Genomic DNA, 27,761 nt, shown 5'->3' with positions numbered 1-27,761 from the left:
CCTTATGCGTTATCATTCTGGAAAATATCCTTGAAATTACCCAACACAACCTACCATCAGCACCGTATGTTTTGAAAACCTTGAGATTGCCAACTTGCAGGTGAATAAACTTGTTTTTAAAAAAAAAAAAAAAAAAAGTTTGTGGCTTAAATAAATCCCAAAGGTTGTTTACATGGCTTATAGATTGTGACTTGACTTGAGGCCAGGAAATAGCTTTGTTTACTTTGAGTTCTCTGGTATCTGTTAGGAAGATACACCTCGTCGGTTATCTTGAAGCTCTTTCTCTCTTTTCCACGCTCATCAGAAGCTCAAAGAAGCTTCTCTCACCTGGCTATGGAAGTCTTCATTCTGCTAGTCCTCAGCGTTGGACTTTGCCAAGCCGGTCCTGTCCAAGATGATGTGAGCTGTGATGACCCAGAAGTTTTTGAAGCTGTGGCTAGAGCAATAACAGAACTTAATGAAGACAGAACTCAAGGAAATAAATTTGCTCTGAGTCTCATCCTTCATGCCCACAGAATAGTAAGTAAATTTGGTAACAACCAGAACCTCAAGCACCTAATTAAAGGGAATTTCATAATTGGGGACTTGCACAAGAGTGCACTATGTCATTCTTCGTGCCTACAGAATAGTAAATAAACTTGGTAACAACATCAAAAGGCTAATTAATGGGAATTTCATAATTGGGAGAGGCACCATCAGCCCCTTCTACCCAACATTGAATGGTGATCATTGAATGGTGGTCAGAGTTTTCCCCAGATTTAATGATTAATTTAACAGAAAGAGAAAAAAAATTATTACATGCATGGCAAGTAGTCATCTATACTGTATTTCATTTCAGTTTGATTTCAGTTTTTTCTCTTTGGCAAAAGAGAAAAATCCCATTCCCCCCGCTCTAAAATAAATTCCCCCTTTCTGTTTGAATGAGTGTTTTAATGACACAAAGCGTACCCTTCCTAAAATAATCTAAAGCTACTTTAATTCAGCTCGATGTAATTCTACAAGCTCTGCGGGACTTTGTATTGCAACCAAGTATTTTATTTACAATCACTTTGTTTTGGGAGGGGGGGAATTCTTCCAAGTTTTCAAACAACTTTCATAGGTGTGGTGGTACTTTTCAAGTACATCGGGGTTGGGGGGGTGGGATTATTGGAACTGTAATCCCACATTTTTGGAGAGCAATCTTCCCAATTCTGTCTTTTTTTGCCATACAAAACATAGTACGAGGCAACCACTTGGTACTTTCCATTTAACATTGTCTAACTTGGATCTCCATAAATTTGAATTCTTTGGTAATGCTAAAATTGATCCATGTTCTGCATTAAAGGAGATGTCCATAGGGATGGGATCCGACCAGTGTAACTACCGGTTTGGTGATTTACGTGATGGGCTGTTCTGAAATAAATATATAAATATAAATAATAAATAAAAGACTCCTTCACCTGTTATTTTCCCCACAATATAACATCCTTGTGAGGTGGATTGGGTTGAAAGAGTGGCCCAAAGTCACCCAGTCAGTTTTTATGCCTAAAGTGGGACTAGAATTCACAGTCTCCTGGCTTCTAGCCTGGTGCCTTAACCACTAGACCAGGGGTCAGACTCAAGGCCTGGGGTCAGATCTGGCCCATGGGGTGCTTAGATCTCGCCTACAGGGCCCCTCTGGAAACAGTGAAGGACTGGCCGGAGGTGCCTCTGCCAGTGAAAATGGAACTCGGGATGGCGGCACGCAGGTCCTCCCAAGTTCCATTTTCACTGGCAGAGGGTTGTGGGAGGCCGTCACAACTGGGGAGCCTGTTTTCTTTAGCAGAGTGCTCAGACCACCACAGGTGCCCCCCCCCCCGACACGAGTGATGTTGAGCCGACCACACCTACACTGACCACGCCCATTCCGGGTCCCCCCGAGGTCAAACACAACCCTGATGCGGCCCTCGATGAAATCGAGTTTGACACCCCTGCACTACTAGACCAATGATGGCAAGCCTTTTGGGTTCGACATGTCAAAAATTTGGAAAATTCTTTATGGGACTCTGCTGATGTGTTATTGGAAGAAATGTCTTTCTGGGTTCAGCTCCAAGTAGGGGAAAAGACACTGGAAACATGGAGGCTGTTTGGAAAGATGGTTTAATGGTGGACAGGACCACCTGGGAGCTCTTGGGCGAAGTAAAGGGCAGGGATGTTGAGAGTCCCTGGGTTTTATACCCTCTCTGGCTTTGAACTTCCTGGGGCACAGGAAGAGTATCCTGATTGGTTGCTGTCAGAGGTCATAGGCTAGCTTTGTAGGTTGTCTGTGTGCTAAGTTTGGTTGAAACTTGGTGGGTGGTGCAAGGAAGGGCAATTGAATGGCCTTAAAGAAGTAGATCTTTGTTATGTAGAATAGACTGACCCAGGCTTTAATGGCCCTTTAACAAAGGTGGTGAGGGATGAGTTTCTGCCTCCCTGAGTTTCTACTTCTCTTTTAGGGGAAATATTCTGCCTTTTTAGTGTATCCCAAAATATTTCATTATTCTAGGAGAGAGGTGGGTTTTAACTTCCAACAGTGTCAAGAAAGAATTCTCTATTTCCCACTATCACTATTCATCTAGGCCACCCTAAACAGTGGCATTTGGCAGCAACTCCGAGGCTGGGCCTAAAGTAGAGGCCCAGACCTCAACTTCAGTCTTAGCCCCAAAGCTGCCACTCAAAAAGGCTGCCTCACACCATTCCCCAAGACACACAAGGTTACTCCAGGTTGCATGAGGCCTTTGTTCTTGAATGTCTATGGAGATTCTCAGTCTTCCAGGTCATGGTTGTCCCAAAAGGTGCTTTTTCAAAAAAGGCAACTGGAGTTTGTTTTTTTCCTTGAAGACGTTTCACTTCTCATCCAAGAAGCTTTTTTCAGTTCTGACTGAATGGTGGAGAACTGAAGAAGCTTTTTGGATGAAAAGCGAAACATCTTCAAGGAAAAAACAAAGGGCCCAGTTGCCTTTTGAAAAAGCACCTTTTGGGATGTCATTCTTGAAGCAACTTCAGCGAACGCTCTTCCATGCCGTCTGCAGCTGCTAGAACTACAGGAAAGCACCGCCCTTCGTGCAAATTCCAGTGGGTCCAAAAAAACTATGCAAGAGCACGTCTCATTCTGACATGGCCCCACAACCTCCTAAAATCGCAAGAGTATGGAGCATGTTTTCGAGAATAGCTGTCAGGCGTTGATAAATTCTCTGTGGCATGGGACTTTAGACATGTTTGTCATAGATTCACCATCGCTGCAATAGACCATCCAATAACGATACTTCTTATATATCTATTCGTGGAATTAAATTGGATAGCAAGCAAAGCAAAACTGCAGTTGAATTATTTGTAGTTTAGGATTGTTGTAAGAAAATATCCTTCTGGGTTCAGTTCCAAGTGGGGAAAGGAAGACACTGGAAACATGGTGACTGCTTGGAAAGATGGTTTAATGGTGGACAGGACCACGTGCCTTGGGTGGAGAAAAAAAAGGGTGATCACATACTTCAAGATGTTGGGTGAAGGAAAAGGGAAGAGATGCTGAGAGTCCCTGGGTTTTATGCCCTCTGCTGGGATTTGAATTTGAGCTTGTATTCTGATTGGTTGCCAGACTCCCATGGGGCCATGCAGGGGCAACTCTGTAGGCTGTCTTTCGAGACCCAGGCTTGGTTGAGCCTTGCTGGATGATGATGTAATGATTTGGGCAACTCCTATTTAGCTCTACATAGAGTAAATCTTTGTTATGTAAAATAGACTGGCCCAGGTCAGAGTAATGGTCCATTAGCAAAGGTGGGGGGCCGAGTTTCTGCCTCTGAGTTTCTACTTTTCTTTTTAGGGGAAATATTCTGTCTTTCTAGTATATCCTACAATATTTCATTTTCCTAGGAGAGGGGTGGGTTTTAATTTCCAGCAGGATATTGTAAGAAGTAGCTCAACATGATAAACCTTAGTTAATGTTTCTAGGCATAAACATGGGGATTGATCAGAGGAATTGCATACACCTAATTTAACTTATATTTAATTGGATTATATTTTTGCCCTGGTCCCATTTCAGCACTTCCCCCTTTCTGTGGCTCAGTTCTTGGAATTGTACTCAGTGGACAAAATGGAGTCATGCCGTTTATCTCTGGATTAAAGCAATAGATGTTACAAATAGGCAATGCATTCCTGCCTCCAACATTCATGTTGTCCAGGCAAAAATCAGATGATGTTTACAGAGGTTAAATATTTGATCAGTTACACATTTACTGAAAGTTTGCTTTGAATTTAAACTTGATTTGCCTCTTGAATTGAAAGGACTGTTTTGTGGCACAAGAGACACCTGCAAGAAATTTTGACTCCAATAATGTTTTTGATTCTTGAAGCTGGCGTGAATTCCAACGTTAGTTAGCTTTAAGATGAGGCTATCCAGATTTCTCAATCTCGACAACTTTTAAGAGGTTGGGTTTGGACTCCTAGAATTCCCCAGCCAGCATGCATTTTTGTCTCCAAAACAGCAGTTAAGGTGTAAAAACCTCTGTTTGGACTCTCACACATCTACCTGCATGGGAGCTGTACAAATAAAACATTCCTATAGTGAGAAAAACAGCAGATCTGCAAAAGAGCTAGCACTAAACTGCTTTTGCTGGCATTGTTGTTTTGTATGGAAGAATAGTCAACCCCAGTAAGAGTTTCCTTAGTTAAACAACACTTTCTTCATCTAGGATCCTACAGATGTAAAGGTAAAGCTTTCCCTGTCCAGTCATATCTAACTGTAGGGCAGGGGTGTTAACTGAAGGCCTGGAGGCCTGATCCAGCTTGCAGGGTGCTTAGAAACAGGGGACTAGCCCTCAGTGCCTCTGCCAGAAAAAACAGAGCTCAGGAGGGCTGCGTACGGCACTTCCAACTCTGTTTTCGCTGGCAGAGGGTTGCAGGAGGCTGTCGCAGCCGAAACAGAGCTTGGGAGCCCCTTATTGCTGGCAGAGCACTCGGGCCCCACAAGTTCCCCGGACACAAGTGATGTCAAGCTGGCCACTCCCACCCAGCCACTCCCATCCCACCCCTCCAAGGTCAAACACAACCCTGATTGTTCTGACCAAGGCTTCCGAAGCTGTAATTACGCACACACTTATTTTAAAAACAAGTCTTGTTTTATTGCAACGCTGGGAATTATTTTCATTCCCAGCCGATAATGAATCTCAAACAGTCCCTTGAGATAAGCACCCACCTTTCTTTCCTGGGAAGTGCTGCCAGAACAGTGTCAAATGAACTAGAAAAAAAAACACCAAAGTATAAAAACTTCAAGAATGAATCTGAACCGAATGAACGACTTTGCTTCCTGCAAAGGTTTCATCATCTTTGCCTGACCTTTATACCTGATGGAAGGGGCAATCACCACCCAGCCTTACTCCCAAGTCACCCTTTTTGTTTCAGCTGCTCTCGCCTTCTGGAAGCTCTGCACACACGTGCACTGGGAACAGGCTCCCCTGGGTCCTCTGCCTCGCTGCTGCCAGACTCCAGAGGCTCCGGAGGCAGCACCCCACTCCCAGATGGTCCTGGACCCATCTCCGCATTGGACGCAGGACCCTTGTCCGAGTACTTTCCAGACTGGTCCCCGTTCTTCCCCACTGTCCGATTCCACTGCAGTCTGCACAGGCTGCTGATGAGCCACAACACTGATGTGGCCCTCAATGAAATTGTTTGACACCCTGCTCTAGGGGATAATGCTCATCTTTGTTTCTTAGCCGAGGGAGCCAGTGTTGTCCGAAAACTTTTCCACAGTCCTATGGCCAGCATGACAATATGCTGCAACCCAGAGCATGGGGTGAAACACAAAATGCTATTAGTTTTCCCAGCAAAGGGGTTCCTATTGATCTACTCGCATTTTGCATGCTTTCCAACTGCTAAGTGGGCAGGAGCTGGAGCAAGTAACAGGAGCTCGCCCGTTGCAAGGTACTCAGGTCTCAAACCTGGGCTGTCAGCCAGCTGACAAGCGCAGCGTCCTTAACCACTGAGCCACCACATCCCCGCCCTACAGGTATATAATATTTAGGGAATGAAGGTTTGCTTGGATTCCAAAGGGCGGAAGTCCTGAATTGTGGGTGCAGACATAGAGATACTGTGGACAAATTCCTAAATCAAATGGGTCTTTTTCTGGTATCATATTGCAGAAGGGGAGGATACTTGCAGAGTCCTAGGAAAACTCTTTTTCTTCTTTGAATCCAAAATGCTGCCCAGCTCTATACAAAGCCCATTACAGGTAGTCCTCAACTGACAACCACATTATGGGACCAGAAGAAGTGATAATTAAAAAGAAGATATTCGATTGTGCAGAAATGGGTAGACTTACATTGAAAATCAAACAGAAAGAAGACACCAAATATTATCAAACATGGGACTTATTTGACCAATGGCTGGGGAAAAGGGGTGGAGAGTAAGAAGGCAATTTGTATCGTTAAGCAATTTAAATACCCAGACAACACGATGTTTATTAAGCACTAAGAAATATAATAATTAGAAAATTAATAAAAATTAATTTAAAAAAAGAAAGTCATACCCGATTTTACAACCTTTTTTGCCATGGTTGTTAAGTGAATCACTGCAGTCATTAAGGAAATCTAGCTACACTCACACACACACACACACACACACACACACATTGACTTTGCTAGTTAGAAGTCAGCTGGGAAGGTCAAAAAATGGTCAGCCCAAGATGATACGATAAATTACATGCTGGTTGCCAAGCGCCCAAATTTTGATCACACAACTGTGGTGAAGCTGTGATAGTCATAAGTATGACGACCAGTTGGAAGTCACTTTTTTTCAATGCCATTGTAACTTCGAACATTGCTAACTGAATGGTTGCAAGTTGAGCCCAACCCATATTGATACAACTTTAAGTATTTCTTTGAGGTTCTTTGGATCATTACATGCACACAGAAGAATATTGGCAGTTTTTTTTTAATTACTAGGACATGGACCATTACAGGTAGATTGGCCATCAAAATAAGATTTGGGATAAATTATTTATATTTTAACTAGCTGATAAACCGGAGTTACCCAGGTATTTATTTATCCTTTAGACAGGAAAAGCCCTGATTTCAGCAACAATCCGGAACAAATGTAATTTCTAATGTTGGATTTTCCCCGTTACCAGAGAGAGCCCCCTTGTGGAGTACTGTGAAGCTGTTATATGGCAACTCCATTTTAAGGCAGTACGGTAGAAGTCATTTGAAGGCACAACAGGCTGTATCTTAACAGAATACACACCCCAAGGGGTGTTAGGGGTGTCTTACCCTCACAGTATTTATTTCCAGAAAGTAAGTAATCTGTGTACCAAGTTTGGTTGAAATTGCTCGAGGCGTTCCAGAGTTATGCTGAACACACACACACACACACACACACACACACATCCTTTTTTAGAAAAAAGATATAGGTCATTGGTTGTGTTTCACTTTATTCCTGTGTTGTTTTAACTGTTAGAAACTCAGAATCATGGATTCGAGATGAGTGGCAGTATCGATTTATTAAATAAATGAAATTGTAACAGCACTCACGTAAACACTCTTTTCAGGCAGGTCCTAGAAAAAAATTCCATGTCATCTATCAAGTAAGAGAAACTGCATGTCCAATTGCTGCGAAGGAGCCTTGGCAAAACTGTGATTTTTTAGAGATATCAGAAGTAAGTATTCATTCTTCCTCCGTTGAAGTGATCAGAAAGAGGTTTATGGGGGACAGCAAGAAGAGAGAGACAGGTGAACAGTATGTAGGGCTGCCAGGATCACCCTATGCAATGAGGCAAAAGATGCCATTAAAATAGACTTGTGGAGAAATTGCATTTTGGCACCAGCCTCAAGATTGGGTACTATTAGATGAATTTTCTTGGCAGTTTTAAGACACGTGGACTTCAATTCCCAGAATTCTCTACCTAATAGGCTAACTGGGGAATTCTGGGAGCGGAAGCTCACATTCCTCAAAGCTGCCAATTTGGCCTATATTGTCATGTGACTGTTGAGGGGAAAGTTGGCCCATTAAAAAATAACCCCGCCTTTTATGCCCAGGTGGTGTCACCTGCCCCTTAAAGGCAGTGGTTGGATTCAAAAAATTTTACTACCGGTTCTGTGGGTGTGGCTTGGTGGGCGTGGCAGGGGAAGGATACTGTAAAATCTCCAGTCAGAGGTGGTATTTGCCAGATCTCCAGAATTGGACAGAACCTGCTGAATGCCACCTCTGCTTAAAGGCCAATAGAAAGAAAGAAGAGATTTCTATTGGATTTGGATGGGAAAAATTTAGATGTCTTATCTTGGCTGGAATCCAGGATGAGGGGTAACTTCAGGCGAGGTTGAAAGTTATTGACTTAGAATTACATTAGGAGCTTTTTTATTTAAACTCTTTCATCTATCTATCTATCTATCTATCTATCTATCTATCTATCTATCTATCTATCCATCTCTATCTATCTATCTATCTATCTATCTATCTATCATTATCTATCTGTTTATTCCACTAGTAAAGGTAGATTCCCCTCGCACATACGTGCTAGTCATTTCCAGCTCTAGGGGTCACTGCTCATCTCCGTTTCTAAGCCGAAGAGCCAGCGCTGTCCGAAGACGTCTCCGTGGTCATATGGCCGGCATGACTAAACGCCCGAAGGTGCACGGAACTCTGTTTCCTTCCCACCAAAGGGGTCCCTATTTTTCTACTTGCATTTTTACATGCTTTCAAACTGCTAGGTTGGCAGAAACTGGGACAAGTAACGGGACCTCACTCTGTTACGTGGTGCTAGGGATTCGAACCGCTGAACTGCCGACCTTTCTGATCGACAAGCTCAGCGTTTTAGCCACTGAGCCACCATGTCCCTTGTTTATTCGACTAGGCACAGCCAAATGATATGATAACAAATGAAGATAACCATCTACCCAACTGAGAAAATACGATGCTTTGTTTGTCTCCCCAAAGATCTATCTGCATGCCTTCCATCACACATTTTAAAAAATATAAGATCTTATCTGCAATACAGGAAGTTCTCGACTTATAACAAAAGCCCTTGACTTTTAACAGTGACAAAAAAGTGACTTATGACCATGTTTCACAGTTATGACCTCTCCAGCATCCCCATGACCACGTGATCACAATTCAGATATATTTATGACCATTGCTGTGTCCCAAATCATGCGATCACCCTTTGCGACCTTCTGACAAGTAAAATCAATGTTACTAACTTATCAACTGCAGAGATTCACATAACAATGGAGACAAGAAAGGTCATAAATGGAGCAAAATTCACTTCACAAATGTCTCACTTAACAACAGAAATTTTGGGCTCAGTGGTGGTCGTAAGTCAAGGACTACCTGTATTCAAGTACAGCCAGCAAAGGTCTCACTAACAATGATACTCACTAACAATGAACTTGACGGATTATCAAACCATATCAAAAAGCTATGAAAGGTGATGAGTTCTATTTCTTAACAGTGGAAAATGAATGTACACAACTCTTCACAACTCCTGTGATGTCTCACTGAACACCTAAGAGCTCAACTGATGTCTCTGTCAGCATTCCAGCAACCCTCCTTTCCAGCCAATAACTCCGAAACAGACATATCTCAAAGATTGCTTTATTTAGATAGTAACTGACACATCTGTGGAACCCCAAATCTGAAAGTTTTCGGGCTTCCTTGCAATATTCAAAACTGCAAATCCATCCCCCCTTGGCCATCATCATATCACATGGCCCAATCGCGATCCGTCCTAAAGTAAGATCCCTATTTCATTCTGCGCCATACTCAATGACCTTGAACTAACAAAATAATTTTATTTTGTCTACTTAGAAACAGGGGTCTCAAACTCAATTTACCTGGGGGCCGCTAGAGGCAGAGTCTGGGTGAGGCTGGGCTGCATAAGGGATTCCACAAAAACGTTGTTAAAAAATATCCTCAAATGTCATCAACAGTTAATGATTTCTCCAATACATGAACTGTCCTGAACACATGAATGGAACATTGAATGAAGATCATGAACAGTTCCTCAGAACATGGCTTCTCCAGCTTACTCCTTGCTGCCAGAGACTTGACAACGCTTCCTCTCACATATCTGAGCCACATTTGGCTTGAGAGAGGAGGCACTTGAGACCCTCAGTATGGCTTGAAGATGATCATCAGTAAGTCTGGACCTGTACTTGGACTTGTTAAAGTTCAGGGTGGAGAAGAAGCCACGACGAGGAACGGCGGGCGGGACTTCCTTCAGAGGTCCATTCCCCTGCGGCCGCACTAATATTATACTTTCATATCACGGTGGGTGCCACTGGATATCGTCCTGCGGGCCGCAATTGGCCCACGGGCCATGAGTTTGAGACCCTGACTTAGAGTTACTCAGTTGAATCCCCCCTCCCACTTTCTCAGGCTTGTGGCAGTGTGGGAGCATCGAATCTCAACACAGCTTCAAAGCTGATGGTCTCTTTTTTCTTCTGTCACAGGATTATGGAAACTGTACAGCTGACATTGACATTGACTCACAAGGGTTAATATCACAGTATTGCAAATTTAGCCCAGGTGAGTAAATTTTAAGTTAGCATTTTTTTTTAAAAAAATCACCATTTTCCTATCCTACTCTTGATGATAATGGAGGGTGGAAAAATCAGGAAAGGGTGAAACTAGGGCAGGGGTGTCAAACTCGCGGCCCGCTGACCCGATGCGTCACATGCTGGCCCCTTCCCCACCCAGTTTAGCAAAGGGGGGGGAAGTCCCAACTTGTCATGTGATGCCACTGTGACGACGTGAGTTTGACACCCCCTGTACTAGAGTAACTCGACCTTCATTTTCTGTTGCATAACTCAGTACACTGTGGGTCAGGTGACATTTAAAAGTGGATTGCTCAATTGCCAAATAAGGAATTGCATATTGTTGAAATAGAATGTGTTGGGGGAGAAAACTCTTTTGAGATTTTTGAATCTTTTCACAACGATAAATAGCCGAATGGTTTAAAGCAGGAGTCACCAACCTTTTGGACCTCAGGGACCACCAAACTCATAATTTTAAATCCCACAGACCACTAATATGAATTTTGACTGACAGTGGCTTGCTGATGTTGGTGGGAAAGTCGGTCCCATATTCCAGAGCTGCAAGTAGTCACAGGACTGGCCTAGGCACCAGCCGGCCATGGATGAGCTGCTCCGGGATGACCAAAGAGCCAGTCTTGTAACTACTGAAGCTCTGGAATATGGGACCAGCCCATGGTGGGGTTGGAAATCTCTGCCATAGACGGTGGCATGTGTAATGTGCAAATTTGCAGGTGGCGCAATGTGCAAAAAGCAGTACAGCCTTGTGTTCGCGTGCAGCCTGGATGAATTGCTTGGGGGGGGATGACATTTATCTGCAGATCACCAAAATTTTCTTGTGGACCACCAGTGGTCCCCGGCCCACCAGTTGGCGACCACTAGTTTAGAGTTAAGGCTTTTAAACCGTTCAGCCCTTTATCGTTCTCCAAAAATTCCTACATTAAGATATTACTCCCATAAAAGTATGATATTTAATTGAAAAGTAACGTGTAAAGTGTTTAAGATATAAATGAATATTAATATTAATGATTAGATTTGTATTGGCATTGATAGTTGTTTTAATTACATCATATACCTATAAAAAAAAATTCTATAAAAAACATTGTGTAATTTTAGGATGTACTAAACAGAATCCCAATGCAAGTTATGTATTATATTAAGTATTATAAATTTAGGGGAAAGAGTTAAAGGCGTCATACTCCAATCAGTGTACAGGAGAAGTTTTGTTTAAAGAGAAAAGATAAATGGATAGCTGGAAACAGAACAGAACAAAGAATAATAAGTATTATGATTTGAACTGAGATGAGATAAATAAAATAAAACTAAGAAAGTTAAAAGAAGTGAGAAGTTATATAGAAAATTGAAAATGGTAATAAGATATGGAATGGTATATAAAATGAATATGAATTTGAATTTGTGTCTGTACGAAGAGTTGTAACCCGGGATCAAGCAGCTTTCAGAAAAGATGTTCTATGTTTTTATATTTTATGTTTTGTTTGTTTGTGTATTGTCTTTGAAAATCAATAAAATTGTTTTGTTTTTTTTTAAAGATTACTCCGTAAAATTCCCATGGGAAAAATTAGTTCAATTTTAGTGATGAGGGATTGTAGAGAGCACAACGGATGCCTTTTCCCTCCATGCCTTACCTCTTTTCTCATCTTAATCAACCCTTGCAGCGCTGACCATTTCAGCGTAAAATTTTTCACATCTATTAATGTTAACATCAATTAATCAGTGGGACAACTTGTCTCCAGAAGCTGTGGGTGCTCCAACACTAGAGTGAAGTAAATAAGTGATTGGACAACTGTTTTTCTCAAATGGTATAGGGTTTCCCTAGAAGACCTTCAAGATCCTTTCCAACTCTGTTATTCTGTTTCTTTCCATCTATCAGTTCTAAGGATTTATAATATATGTTGGTGAGTTCAGTCACAAGAGTTATTTCTCCAGCAATCCCTGTGCAAAACATCTGTGCAGGTGCATCTCAGGTTGTTAGTTTACTGAACTAAACTTTTTAAAATAAAAAGGCAGTTTTTTTTTTTAATCTTTGTGGTTTAAAATATATTCACAATGTAATGGTGACACCTAGCTGTCAGCAGCATTCAGTGGCCAGGAGATTGTGTTTTCAAAGTTAAAATTCAAAAATGACACACACACACCCCCCAAAAAAATGCACCTTTGCCTACCAAAAAAATCCTCTTTGTGCTTGTATAAAAAAGGGACAATTAGGGCATCTTCTCCATCCCTTCTCTTCAACTCTATTAGAGATTTGACCATCTATTAATTCTATAGCATCGTTGATAACATGGTTTTCCTGAATTTGAACAAGTTCATGATTCAATCCAGATATTACAATGTGGGGGGGAAAGGGTTAAATTTTGCAGCAACATTTGAAGCCTAGCAGGTGATAAGTCTCCCACCTTAATGGCACTTAGATCCTCACAATCTATGTAATTATCTGGTTTCTGGAGTTTCCTTTCTAGCCCATAAATAGCTTTGGGAGACCCACTATGTGTTTCTCATCCAGTCCATAGTTTATCCTCTCGTTCATCTTCGTCCAACTCATTCCTTCCTAATACAGTATGTTACAATCACAACTCCCAGAATTCATAGCCAGAAGAATTCTGGAAATGAATTCTGGGAGTTATAGTACTTGGTGATCACCAGGCTGACACATAGCACCCTACTCCAGGACGGAATAGGATGCTATGTGTCATTTTTGTCCAGCAAGACTATAAGAGCCAAATGTTCGTATATTGTTCGTAGGCCAGGATTAGATCTCACTTTTATTTAGATGTAGGTTGTAACTACCATCTGTGCAAAGATTAGATGTAATAAACCCCAGTGTTGAAAGGCAATGTACAATATTGCCTACCATTGATTTCTCTAAAGATGAATTACCTCACATCGCTCATCCTTTCCTAAACTACTTTTCTCGTTCCTTGTCCTTTCTTTAATCTCTCATCTTTACCTGTTTGTGCCTTCAATCAAGGACCTGTATACTGCACGAGTCAAAAAGAAGGCTGTGAAAATATTTACAGACCCCTCACATCCCGAATATAAACTGTTTCAACTCCTTCCCTCAAAACGACACTATAGAGCACTGCACACCAGAACAACTAGACACAAGAACAGTTTTTTCCCGAATGCCATCACTCTGCTAAACAAATATTTCCCTCAACACTGTTCAACTATTACAAAGTCTGCACTACTATTACTGTTAATTTTGCCATCACTCCTTATCACCCATCCCCTCCCACTTGTGACTGTATGACTGTAACTTTGTAGCTTGTATCCTTATGGTTTATATTGACTGTTTCCTCGTATGATTTGATTGCTTATTGTACCCTGTGACTATTATTAAGTGTTGTACCTGATGATTCTTGATGATTCTTTTCTTTTTATGTACACCGAACACATTTGCACCAAGACAAATTCCTTGTGTGTCCAATCACACTTGGCCAATAAAGAATTTGATTCTGTTCTATTCTACTGAGCACTGCAGTAATTTCCATGCTACTTTCACTTTTAATTTCTTTGCTTTTGTTTTCCTTTTTCTAATTTGTGGTTGGCTTGCTTTCAGGACTGGAGAATGTAATACGGTCTACTGCACATTGCCTGGGGTGCTGGCATCCCATAGACCCTAAGAGTTTGGAAGTGCTTCCGATTGTGAGATTCACCATACGGCAATTTAACAATCAGAGTCAACAATCTGCCTTATATGAAGTTAGAGAAATGAAAACAGCGACTCGTCAGGTTGGTATATGTTCCAATAATTCTCCATCTTACCTTTCCAGAATTAGGTAATTTGGATGGATTTATAATTAAATCTGAAAATGTGGAATGTCCTCCCTTTGGGTATGTTTGTGAAACCTTCCTTTGTTAAAAAGAAAAAGAAAACAGCCCTGTTAAACACACAAAGTATAAATATAATTCTGATAGTAGTCTGTGGCAATTTTATTTAAACTACAATGGTACCTCAGTACTTGTCATTAATTGGTTCCAGGAGGTGCGATGAGTACCAAAAATTATGGGTATCAAGCACATTTTTCCCATAAGGAATAATATTAATAAATATCATGCATTCCCAAACCGAAACCAATGCACATTTTAATGTAATATATAAAAAGACAGGGCTGTATATCATTACTTTACATGAGAAATAAACCTAAAAATCAATAAATACTTAAAGACGACTTAACAGCCGGTCATCAACACACCCCAATCAACATCTAAAAAGCCATATACAACAGGAAATATAAATACCACACACAGAACAGTACACACTCTGCTAGAGATGAGTTCTTTGAGGATGAGCTCCAGTATGAGTCTGGGAGTTCGGAAGACAAAACCTCTGGTCCCGATGACCCGCCCAGATTAGTATAGGTTCTCCTGCTTCAGCAGGGGACTGAACTAGAAGACCCCCAACATCCCTTCCAGCTTGTGCTGATGAGGGAAAGAAGCACAAAAATATACAAGATGATCACAGGCGCTAAGATAAAACTGCAAGGGGTTGTGCACAGAGTAAGGGTTACTGCCTGACTAACGTGTCACCTTTGTTTTGGCTGGAAGAAGTAGTGAGTCACGAGGCAACGGACATCAACAAGTTCTAGCTTCCACGCTGAGTACCAAACAAATAGCAAGTATCGGGACAAAATTTTCTCGTCAAAATGCATTGGGTACCAAATTCAATGAGTTTCAAAGCAGTCGAGTCCCAAGGTACACTGTAATTTCTTTTCTCTTAACAAGAAACTTCTCTTAAATTTCTTGCAGGTGGTTAATGGATGGAATTACAATTTGGAATATTCGATAAAAGAAACAAATTGTTCCAAGAATGAATTTCTAGATTTGAGCCCAGCATGTAGACACCTTCCTGAAGGTGTAAGTGAACTTCTTATATCATATTCCTAGGATAAATAGATAAAGATAAAGATAGATGATAGATAGATATAGATATGATCGATGTCTATCTATCTATCTATCTATCTATCTATCTATCTATCTATCTATCTATCTATCTATCTCCATTTACTATATATACTAAGACCTGGAAAAACACAGAGAAATACGAATAATGGAAAAATATTCTGTTACTTTTGAGATAGAGCAGCGTCAGCAATATGAGCCTTGTGAAGATTAGCAAGATTTTAAAAATCAATTTCTTAAAAGAAAAAGAAACACAGCACAACCATCCTTGCTTAATTTTTAATGGTACATGTATACAAAGATAGTCCTTGGTTACCAATAGTAATCAACAGTCCTCACAGCTATTGTTAAGCAAGAATCGCAGGCAGGTGATTAAGCAACTTCCTGTCACCTTGCAACATACAAAGACAATGGGGAAGCCAACAGGAAGTCCAAACAGATCCTGGATTGTGCTGGCTGCTGCTGGACACAGGAGGGCGCACAAGCCCCAGCAGTGCAGCACAAAGCCTCATGCAACCGAACCCAGAAGTGCAGCACAGCGCAAAACTCTGGGCACTCCAACCCAGCAGCAGAACGCAATGTCCCAGTCACCCCAATGAAGCACAAAGACCCAGTTGCTCCAAGCCCAGCAGTGCAGCATGAACACCAATGCTACACTGCTAGACCCCCAGCTACAGCCGTTCTGCACTCTGCAGCCACTGCTACCATGCCCTCTGCCATCCCAAGCTGATTTTCGCCATTCTCTTCCCCTCACTGCTTAGGAAACCGCACAGCCTGGCCCTTCCCAAGGCATCTGCTGGTTATGCATGGCTTTCTTCTTGAGGCCTCTCATGAAGGAACCACCATGCACAATCTCAAGAAGACGTTTGTACAGCTAATATTTGCCTTGGGAGGGGCCAGGCTGGACATACCAGGAGACAGCAAAGGTCAGTTGGAGGCAGCAGGGCAGTGGTGGGATTTTACCAGTTTCCTACCGGCTTGGCACACCTAAAGCGCACGCACAGTTTTCCAAACACCAGCTGGGGCTCTGCCGCGCCAATCATCTGAGAGGATAAAGAACAGAAAAGTGCAGGGGGTGCAGGGGTAGGTGGGAGGGCTGATCCTGTGCTCTTCTCTTCTTTCTCCTCTCAGTGATCATCAAAGCTTCTTTTACTACTAGTTTGACTGAATCAGGCCGAACCGGTAGCATTTCACCACTGCAGCAGGGGAAGGGGAAGGGCCCACAGAGTGCAAGGAGCAAAATTGCAAGGATGGGGTGGGGGAGAGAATATTCATGGAAATGTTAAATATAAATCAGACTCTTGGAAGACACCCCCCCCTTAGAGCTCTGCTTGCCCCCCTCCCCCACCCAGCGCCAGTTTTCAGCTTCCAACTGAATTCTGCCTCAAGATTTGAAGGGATGAAAGCTTTTCCCTATACCTGAAGTGGTAGAGGCCAAGATGATCTGTGCACATAGCAGAAGGCTCTTCTCTCTGTGTGCACCTTAGCTGGAATAGGGCATGTGTATTCTGTGCATGAGCGTGTACTTTGTGCCAGTCATTTTCACAGGGATGCCATCTGGAAAAACTGCCCTGAGTGAAACAAAGGAGCTGCCTGATAAAACACACAGTTTAGCCTTCACTTTTTTTTCCCTCTTCCAGAAAGAAGGTTTCTGTACAGTGACTGCCTACGTTGACAATGCAAACACACTGGTCCATGCACAACAGGATTGCAAAGTGCAAGGTCTGTAACTGTTGCTTTGTAATCCCTTGATTCAGTATTGCTTGAAGTATCTTGACGATAACAAATTCATATTGCATGCATTCAGTTCTTTAGGGTTTCCTACTATAGATGTGAAAATCCTGATAAAGTTGCTGAACTACAGTTACCATAATCCTCCTCCTCTGGTCATACTTCCAAAAGATGCAGGGAATGGGTAAAACCCATCAGGCTCCAGCCAACCAGACCAGTGGTGGGATCCTACCTTAGTCATTACCGGTTCTGTGGGTGATTGTGTGTGCATGCATGCACCCCTAACACCAGAAGTGGTATTCAGCAGGTTCTGATCAGTTCTGGAGAACTGGTAGTGGAAATTTTGAGTAGTTCAGAGAACCGGCAAATACCACCTCTGACTGGAGATTTTACAGTATCCTTCCCCTGCCACGCCCACCAAGCCATGCCCACAGAACCGGTAGTAAAAAAAAATGAATCCCACCTCTGCCTAACATGCAGGCACCTAATAAGCCAATCAGCTTAGAGGATGAAGAAATGAAAACCCTCCCACCCACCCCCTTGCGCTTTTCGGTCTTTTATCCTCTCAGTTGATTGGAGGCTTTTTTCTATTACCGGTTTGGCTGAACCGGGCCGAACCGATAGCAGACAAAGTAGAGGGGTTGTTGCGACTTGCAGTTCAAGATTTGGAGACACAAAGATTGAGGGCAGCGGTTCGCTCTCCAAACTTGTAAGTTGGTTTCTGAACACTTCGTTACCAGGTCCCCTAAAGTCTAGTGAAGATGTTATCTAGCCTGGTCATGAAATGTTTGAAAACCAACCCACAAGCTCGGAGGACAAACTTCCATCTTCAACCTACACCTGAGCTACAGATATTTGCCACCATCACAAACAGTGATTGGCCATCTAAAAACAGAAATGATCAAACAGCATCAGGTTAATAGAGCGTCCAGAATTACTTACTTACAGCCTGTACCTGAATTAAGAACGTTTGACTTAAGGATGACTCGTAAATATGAAGGAGCTGTCTACTACTAAAAATGGTGAACAGTGTTCTCCTTCCTCAAGCCAATGAATTGCTGATGCCATGTGTTTTTGACATGCGGTAATCCCCAGGTTACGTACATTCCCTTAGCGAACGTTCAAAGTTACACAATAAACGCCCCCTAGTGTTTGTAAACAAGGCCCGAAACTACAAATCTTGCAGCACCACGGCAGTTGTTCGCCCTTATGAACAACCACAGAGGCTCTGCAACATTTGTCTTGCAGGTTGCTGGTCGAAATGGAGCTTCCGAGGGGTGGATCCACCCCTCAGAAGCCCCGTTCAGGTGTCCAGAGGCCTCCCCTGGAGGCTCCATTTTGGCTTGCAACAGGCCAAGGGAGACCTGCGGATGGCCGAACATTGGAGGGCCGGATTTGCCCCTCAGAAGCTCAATTTCAGCTGGAGACCTGCCGGGTGAGGCCTATGGCAGCCCGAACAGAGCATCAGAGGGGCGCATGTGGCTGAGAGGCTGGAGAGGAAACTGCTTACTAGATCTTCACAAGATAAGTGACCTGGAGTGGCAAATTGGGGGGGAAGCAATTTGGGGAGCATGAGGTATTTCAGTGGGTCTGGTAGGCCTTGGGTAGTCTTAGGCAGGTGGCTTCTTCCATCAGTAGCGCCCCCCCATGGCCTTCCTGACCCCGAAATACCTCGTGTGCACTTAACAAGCCTCGCATTCTATTAACAAATGCATGGGTGAAAGGAGGGAGTGATCCCGTTCAAGGCAAGATTCACTCCCATGAATCCTCAGGTTACGAATGGAATGGGCAGGCTCCATTGCATTCGTAACTCGAGGACTATCTGTACAGTCTGTTTTCAGGACTTTTCAGTGGTTCCTGAAAGTATTGCATGGCTTCAGCACTTTCTTGGCTCAAGGACGAAATAATACTGTCTGCCATTTTTAGTACAGGTAGTCCTCAACTTATGACCACAACTTTTACTTATGAGCCCCAAATTTATATTGCTAAGTGAAACATTTGTTAAGTGAGTTTTGCCCTGTTTTACGACTTTTCTTGCCACATTGGTTAAGTGAACCATTGTAGTTGTTAAATTAGCAATATGGTTATTAAGTGAATCTGGCTTCCCCATTGACTTTGCTTGTCAGAAGGTCGCAAAAAGGGGATCATGTGACCCCGGGACATTGCAACCATCATAAATATTGGCAAGCAGTTGGCAAGCCAGTTGGCAAGCATTTAAGGTTGACTCAGCCTTCCATCCTTCCAAGGTCGGTAAAATGAGGACTCAGATTGTTGGGGGGCAATAGGCTGACTCTGTAAACCGCTTATAGAGGGCTGGAAAGCACTGCGAAGCAGTATGTAAGTCTAAGTGCTATTGCTATCCAAATGTAAATCACATGACCATGGCAATGATCATAAATGTGAAAAATGTCACTTTTTCAGTGATGTTGTAACTTTGAATGGTCACTAAAGGAACTGTTGTAAGTTGAGGACTAGCTGTAATTGGCAGTACTATATAGCAGGGGTCCCCAACCATCGGTCCCTGGACCGGTACCGGTCCGTGGATCATTTTTTACTGGGCCGCAAAGCTTGGGTGCCGCCATCTTGTTTTGACGGCGCTTCCGGGTTTTCGGTTGCTTCCAGGTTTTCAGTTGGAAAGCGGTGTTTGGGTGCTTGTGACTTAGTTTCGTCAAAGAGGGGGGGCGGCTTCGAACGAAGAGCCGTCCCGATGGCAGTAGAGTCTCGCATTACTCAGGTACCGGTCCGTGGAAGAATAAATAATCATGAAACCGGTCCCTGGTTCAAAAAAGGTTGGGGGCCACTGCTATATAGAATAGAATAACAGAGTTGGAATAGAATATAGTGGAATATAGTGGAATGGTATAAAGCATTATTTTTATATGCATAAATTGGTGGCCATGATGCTACCCTAGATAAAAACCACCATTCACGGTAAATTTCAAAACGCTACAGAACAATTTGCACTCACACATTTATTTATTTTTTTGCATGGCCAACATGTGTTCAATAATCTCTTACCAAAAAACAACAACAACATAGATGCAGGCTTCTATCCTTGTAGTCCTTCCTTTTTACAATAACCTGTTATAAACCTGTGTTTTTAATCTATATATTTCCATCAGTGGAAGAAAAAGTGGGACCTCCGGTTCACCTCTGTCCTGGTTGCCCCGTTGCGATTGCAAGGGACAGCCCAGAACTGGAGGAGCCTCTACAAAACCTTATAGAATCGTTTAATGCAAACAACAACGGTGACTTTCATTTCAGAATTGTGGGAATAAAAGATGCAACAAAACAGGTTTGAATTTTATCTGTACCTGCTGTATCACAACTTTGCTAAGAAAACCTGGTTTGAACCTGAATCCTTTTCCAATTCAGGTCCTCTGTATTGATCGGTGACAAATAAATAAATAAAATAAAGGGCATTCATTATTTCCATTACAAAAACCAACATAAACACAGGTTGTTATTCTTGAAACTTCTAGGTTTTGGAATAACCAAATATAAGTGTATATATAACTTATAACCACTGCGGTGCGATGGCCTAGAGGTGAAGCTCTCGCCTCATAATCAGGAGGCTGTGAGTTCAATCCTACCTAAGTAGACACAGATATCTCTGGGCAGAGTGAGAATATATCTGCTGAACAAAACGCTGCATTGGTGACAGGAAGGGCATTCGGCCACTCTGCTGGCTCCATTCAGCTGCCCCAGCTGCCCATGTTGCTAGCAACAGCAATAGCACTTAGACTTATATACCGCTTTATAGTGCTTTACAGCCCTCTCTAAGTGGTTTTCAGAATCAGCATATTGTCCCCAACAATCTGGGGTCCTCATTTTACCCATCTCGGAAGGCTGGAAGGCTGAGTCAACCTTGAGCCTGGTGAGATTCGATCTGCCAAACTGCAGGCAGTAGAAGTAGATTACAGTACTGCCCTCTAACCACTGCGCCACCGAGGCTCTGATGATAAGTTGTAACCACTGCACTAATAAATTAACAGTTGGGGAGAAGGCTAAGCCCCACTGTTCATGTATTGATGTTGATGTATATTTAAAAATAAAAATCCCCTCCCCCCAAAAAAATGTTGGAATATTGGAACAAAAGTACCTGATCAGGTGAAAAAGGCGACCGGGGGGGGGGAGTTTCCAGGGCCAGGGGGCCAGAATTCCAAAGGGGCTTCCTGTCCTCCCCAGAGTCCTGAATCCCCCCCCCCCCTCCCACCCACCAGCAGGCCATAGGAGCACCTTCAGAGTGGGTGGGAATCTGGGGCATAGAACAGCTGCTCCTTTGCGTCTCCCCTCTGAACAAAGGAGCCGTCAGAAGTGGGGGGGGGGCAAATCAGCTGACCTTGAAAACCAGGATATAAAGCACAGTCTAGAGCCCAGGTGGGCAGGTGGGCCCAACAGGTGATTGTTGGAGCAAATCGAACCGTTTCACTCCTAGCTGATCCTCGGAGCTACCGGTTCATTTGAACCAGGCCGAACCAGTAGAATCCCACCCCTGATTGTAGGTCAGTGGTTTGGCTTGACCCATGGCGGCTTCTTATGTGCCTCTAAGGGAAGGCCAAGACATTTTCCCGTGGCCCCCTCACTTGCTTGTTTTTATTAGTATCCTGGAGAAGGAATGGGTCCTTGGGGCCACGGAATCCAACATGAGCTGATCAGATAGCAAGCCAAGTTTTTTGGTTCTCGTGGTTCGTGCTATTCAGCATCCAGTCTCAATGCAGTTGCTAATCATTTTTCTCCTTGAATTTCAGGTTGTGGCCGGGACGAAGTATCGAATTAACTTCACCATTCAGCAAACAAATTGTTCCAAGGCTGAAGTTGAGAAGCTAAGTGAAGATTGTACTCCTGCTAAAGCTGGTGTAAGACACTGGGATTAAGCCTTATGGAGGTTCTCACTCATCCAGGTCATGGTCGTCCCAAAGATGCTTTTGCAAAAGGCAACTGGAGTTTCTTGTTTTTCCTTGAAGACATTTCACTTCTCTTCCAAGAAGCAGCTTTTGAAAAAGCACTTTTGGGACGACACTGGGATTTGTTCTAGAGGAATATTTTACTTCGGAGAACAAGAGTTAATTTTAAAACTGATACTTGAAATACAATGATGAGAAATGATGCAATTTCCCATAGATGCGTATTAAGCCTTGAGATAATCTTTCGGATAGGGCAATCCTACGTATCTCTACTCAAGCTCTAAACCTGTGGTGGCGAACCTATGCCACGTGTGCCAGAAGTGGCATGCAGAATTTTCTCTCCAGTCATGCCAGCCATCACCCATTGGTCTTCTGGGTTCTGGTGCGCATCTGGTCTTTGCGCGCACAGGAGCATCAGAAACCGGAGAGCAGCTCCCCGGAGTGCATGTGCATGCCAGCCAGGCGGTCTTCACACATGCATGTGCATTAAAAACTGGAAGACCAGGTGGCCTGTGTGCATGCACACGCCGAGAAGCTAAGTTTTAGGTTTCTGGTGCTCCCAAGTGTCGGGGATCTGGTCTCCCAGTTTCTGGCACACACTTTGGCACTCAGTGCTGAAAAGGTTAGCCACCACTACTCTAAATCCTAAATACAAGTTAATAAAACTCATCTGCCGAAGCAAACCAAAGGATTAATAGGATGACTTCATTCGTCCAACAGGTCCACTTTGAACTACCCAGAGCCATTTTTTTGGTTTACTAAAATACTATAATTTGTTACTAGGAAATCTTCGTAAGAAAATAGCTTTGGGATAAAATTAGGCAAAGTAGAGATCCATAAACCAGTTTTCCCCCCTGGGTCATCCAGAAATTAAGATTCCCAACACAATTGCACCCCCCCCCCTTCATTGGGAATGGTTTTCAGAGTGTGCAGAGTCACATATGTGCACACACAGGTGCACAGATCCAGATATAAAATGATATCGGGGTAATAGGTCGTGATTTTTATTGTGTTAATTTAGATTCCCTGACTGAACATTCTGAAAGAATTGTTCTTCCCCTGAATCATAGACCAAAGTCATAAAAATTTTTGTCATCTTTCGGGAAAGTGAACGCTTTTTCCACATCGGCACTCAAATTATAATTCTTCTACATCATAGATTGTTTCTCACACCAATGTTGATTGAATGATGAGTGTTTCTCCTTCTGTTTTGTTTGTGTGGCAGGAGTGGTTCCTCTGCCATGGCTCAGTTCACATAACACTCTGGGAGCCATTCAGCAAACCTGAAGTAACCTGCAGCGAGGCACAAATTTCAGAGGTATTCAAATCTGCCTTCATCCTCTCCTCAATTACATTCTCCTCCTAATGCAGAATGTGAAAATCAGCATATAGGCTCAGAGGGATTGGTTCCATGTTTCCTCAAAAATAAGACCGTCATATATTTTTTTTTGCCACCAAAAAAGACATCAGGTCTTATTTTCGGGGATATCATCCACTGACTCACCTCACTTGCATGCGTTTCATTGTCAGAGGCCTTCAGGAACTTCTTTTTCTGCGGCCAGCAAGGCTTTCCTGAAGGCCTCTGCAGCCGATAACAGAGCTGAGGATCGACCCAGAGCTTTGTTATCAGCTACAGAGGCCTTCAGGAAAGCCTTGCCAGCCTTGCCGGCTGCAGAAGAAATGGACCAGCAAGGCAGGTGTCAGGGTGTGCAAGGCCTGGCTACAAATGTCCAAAGGTAAGTAGTAGGGCAGCTCCACCTCCCCATCCGCACCTTAGCTTAATTTTTACCCATGCACTCTGGAGTGGGCGGGATCTTAATTAGGGCTTATTTTGAGGGTAGGTTTATATTGGGCATATGTGTAAAAATCAAGCTAGCACTTACTTTCAGGGTAGGTCATATTTTTTTGGGAAATGGGATATATTTCCCAGGGAACTGGTAATCAGCTTTTCAGATGTTCAGTTATAAAGTTATGAAGATAAATTAGAGGAAGTGATAGTGAAGAAGTTGGGAGATATGATGTGCACTCGTGCAATTGTTTCTCTTGAAAATCGTTGAAAGCTATATTGGTGTTGGAGCATAGCATACATGAGCAGGGACAAACATGGTGCATTTGGACCAGAGTTCCCATATTTCCTAGGAATAGAGATTGCCAACAATACATATGGAGGTCATCAAGCTAAAGAAAATTGTTTTTAAAATGTTGCTTTATAAGTTTAATACAAGTGCAGAGTGAGTTGCAGTTCCTTCAGAGATCACATGTTCTACCTTCGCTGCCTTGAACATGTATGCAAATGTTCAATGATACCCATGGAAAGGCTTTTTGAAAAGCACCTTTGATGGGAGTTGAGCTTCAATATACTGTTATCTGGTAGTTGCCAGAAGAAAATCCCTTTGAAGTTTTAGATCGGGGAGTAAGGAACTATGGCCCTTTTATGACTTGTGAACTTCAATTCCCAGAATTCCTGAGCCAGCCTTGTTCTAGAGGAAGGGTCTACAACCTTAGCAACTTTAAGACTTGTGGACTTCAACTCCCAGAATTCCTCAGCCAGCTTGCTGGGAATTAGAAGTCTACAAGTCTTAAAGTTGCTAAGGTTGGAGACCCCTATTCTAGAGAGAATATCCTCAAGCTGGCCCTGCCACTAGATAAAGTGACACAGCTTTCTCGTGCAAAAGATGCCAGAAAACAGCAGAGAATAGAATAGAATAGAATAGAATAGAATAGAATAGAATAGAATAGAATAGAATAGAATAGAATAGAAAGTAGAGTAGAGTAGAGTAGAATAGAATAGAATAGAATAGAATAGAATAGAATAGAATAGAATAGAATAGAATAGAATAGAATAGAATAGAATAGAATAGAAATAGAATAGCTTTATTTTTATTGGCCAAGTGTGATTGAACACATGAGGAATGTCAGGGGGAAATGCACAGAGAGTCACATCCAAAGGTGATATTCAGCCAGTTTGGACCAGTTCTGGTATACCAGTAGCGGAAATTTTGACCAGTTCAGAGACCTAGCAAATACCACTTACATCATTTTCAGGGATACTGTGGTGACTATTCCTGGCAACACTAAAGCCCAACTCTTTACTTTTTAAATCAGGGAATGCCAGACTGTGCTCTTTTTTTAAAAAAAAAAAAAAAAGACAATCTGGAAAAAAGAAACTCCTACCCGGCCAACTTGGCTTTTTCTTATCGCACAGCAAGTCTTGTTGCCTTGAAAAGCAAAAAGGCTGCCTTGGTAATTAACAAAAAAAAAGTTGCCCACTTAGCGCTCAGTATTTTCTAGGTGGAAGGGAAGGTGCCTATTTCTCCTTAATTGAAGGTAATCAAATGTTGAGTGGAGGGAAAAAAAGATATTCAAGACAGAAGACAGTTAGGCCCGTAGAGCTGAGAGGGTTGTTGCTCAGTTGCTAAGTTGTGTCTGACTCTTCCATGACCCCATGAAGCAGTATGTAGGGTTTTGAGCATAACCTTGCTAATGTGTGAAACAAGCACAATTGTATAGTAATTTGAACATCCTTTGGCATTGCCCTCCCTTGGGATTGGAACGTAAACTGACCTTTTCCAATCCTGTGGCCACTGTTGAGTTTTTCCAAATTTGTTGGCATATGGAGTGCCGTACTTTAATATCATCAGTCTTTAATATCATCAGTCTTTTAGGATTGTAAATTGCTCAGCTGGAATACCATCTCTTCAGCTAGCTTTGTTGTTGGTAATGCTTCCTAAGGCCCACCTGGACTTTGCCTGGGGTCTGCAATTGCACCTTCGTAAATATGAGGAACATGAAGACCTTCCTCACATAGTTCTTCTGTGTATTCTTGCCACCTCTTCCTCATTTCTTTTACTCTACTATTTTTGTCCTTTACCACGCTCGTCTTTTCAGGGAACCTTCTCTTGATATCTCCAATCCTCCTGATGACATCTCTAGTCTTTCCCATTCTATTGTTTTGCTCCATTCCTTTGCTTTGTTCATTGAAGGAGGGGCTTCGTATCTTTCCTTGCTATTCTCTGGAAATCGGCATTCAGCTGAGTATGTCTTTCTCTTTCTTCTTTCCTCAGCTTTCTCTTTCCTTCTTTCTTCAGCTATTTGTAAAGCCTCCTCAGACAGCCACTTTACTTTCTTGCATGGTTTTTAATTTTCTGCCTCCTGTATAACGAGCAGAATTGGCTGATATACTGTGTAATTACAGTATATTAGTGCTTTGTTAAACTAGAAACGTGGAATAAATTATGTGAAATGCATTTAAATAAATACATTGCTTGGAGTATTCCCAATAATTAAACAATTAAAAATTTTCAGATACCTCCGGATATTTTATTAAGGGTACCTCCAGGTTTCACCCCTTTCCGAAACACAGACACTACTCAAACGGAAGGACCAAACGTTGTGAAGAAATTCCATCCTGAGCCGAGAGGACGCCACACTCATGAAAAAAAGCAGAGCTTTGGCCGTGCCAACAAACACAGACAGGGCCACAGACACAGGCATAAAAAGCCAACAGAGAGTTCTTCTGAAGAAGTTATAGTTCTACCACCTGTTGAAACTCCAAGTCAACTGCCTACTTCAAAAGCTTTTCTGGAACAGGAGGCTAACAGTAGAAGTCCCCATGAAGAACGAGTTGGGTTTTCTGATGTCTCCCCAGTACACGGTAGCTCTACGGATTCCCCCATTTTCTCACATCAACTGCCGGATCTACCAGAACCACCAAAATGTCCTGGGACACCATGGAAGCCTATAAGGGACCCAGAGCCTGTAGATACCGTTTTTAGTGATTTTGATCTTTTGGATGCTCTCCAGGATTAAATGTTTTTAAAGGCAGTGAATTATTTCTCCAGAAATGTTCCACTCTTGGAAACGATAAAGTTTTTGGGGGTTTCTGACTGCATAAAAGCATAACACTTAAATACAGTTGCAGCCAAGGTTGGTCAGCAGCATCAGCCTGCCTAGTTTCTTAAGGTATTGCAAGATACAATAGTTACCAAATAATGAAACAAGAACTATATATAATTCAGTCAGCTCCATTCAGCCAGCAATATGCACAACTGCCTTCTGCAGGACCAGCATTGCCTGCATTCAATCCTGGAGGGAACAAAAAAATTCCTGGAACACAAAGGGGCCTTTGCATGACTACAGCAGTGAAGTGAATGAATTGTGTTAATTTTCTCTACAGTCAATCAGGATGGAATTTCAAATGTGAGTTACTTTCCTATACTTAATTATTTCCTGCACCCTGATTATTTTATGATAAATCTGTAGTAAGTTCAATGCAATTATATTAATTAGTCCATTCTATTACTGGTTTGTGATATATTTTGTTCATGCACTTTTCCTTGGCTATTGCAAATAAAGGACATGTACCAAAGCACTGGAAGGCTAAATTTGCTTTATTTAAAACATCAGAAAAGTCAACTGAAGCCTTTGTGAAATTTAAGACTTCAGAGCCCAAATTCATGAGCAATGAACAACTTCTCAAAATGAAGGTTCCCCTCCCTCCTATTTTGAAAAAAAAAAACCTCAAGGTTTGACATATCCATGCATGCCCCAGCTAGGAAACACAACTGGATGGTTCTTCTTAGAATGCTTGCCTTGCAGACATGCAGCAAAATATTACTATTCATTGCACAGGCAATCAGATGTTTAGGCTGGATTTGGCATTATCAAGTCCTTCCCAAAGACCTGG

The 27,761-nt window shown here is 42.5% G+C and overlaps 1 protein-coding gene across 1 annotated transcript; it reads left to right on the top strand.

The window, feature by feature from the left end:
- Positions 1–282: 282 nt before the first annotated feature.
- KNG1 (kininogen 1) lies at positions 283–27,446 on the top strand. The gene is made up of 10 exons (XM_026683827.2): positions 283–519; positions 7,535–7,642; positions 10,434–10,509; positions 14,095–14,267; positions 15,285–15,392; positions 17,078–17,159; positions 20,291–20,463; positions 21,920–22,027; positions 23,301–23,393; positions 26,381–27,446. Exons 1-10 carry the CDS (start codon positions 334–336, stop codon positions 26,882–26,884), a joined length of 1,611 nt encoding a protein of 536 aa, XP_026539612.2. The 5' UTR covers positions 283–333; the 3' UTR covers positions 26,885–27,446.
- Positions 27,447–27,761: the final 315 nt, after the last annotated feature.

Source organism: Notechis scutatus, chromosome 4 (genome assembly GCF_049901735.1).
Source record: "Notechis scutatus isolate UNSWTSFEM ecotype Mainland chromosome 4, rNotScu1.2, whole genome shotgun sequence".
Taxonomy (NCBI): Eukaryota; Metazoa; Chordata; class Lepidosauria; order Squamata; family Elapidae; genus Notechis; species Notechis scutatus.
The sequence above is the reverse complement of the archived record's forward strand: the minus strand, read 5'-3'. Positions and strand labels throughout refer to the sequence as shown.

What these genes read in the sequence shown, in the direction of transcription:
- KNG1 (XM_026683827.2), top strand. Translation starts at nt 334, where the DNA reads ATGGAAGTCTTCATTCTGCTAGTCCTCAGCGTTGGACTTTGCCAAGCC. An exon ending in TGAAAACAGCGACTCGTCAG is followed by an intron (nt 14,268 to 15,284) that starts GTTGGTATATGT and finishes AATTTCTTGCAG; the next exon opens with GTGGTTAATGGATGGAATTA. An exon ending in GTAGACACCTTCCTGAAGGT is followed by an intron (nt 15,393 to 17,077) that starts GTAAGTGAACTT and finishes TCCCTCTTCCAG; the next exon opens with AAAGAAGGTTTCTGTACAGT.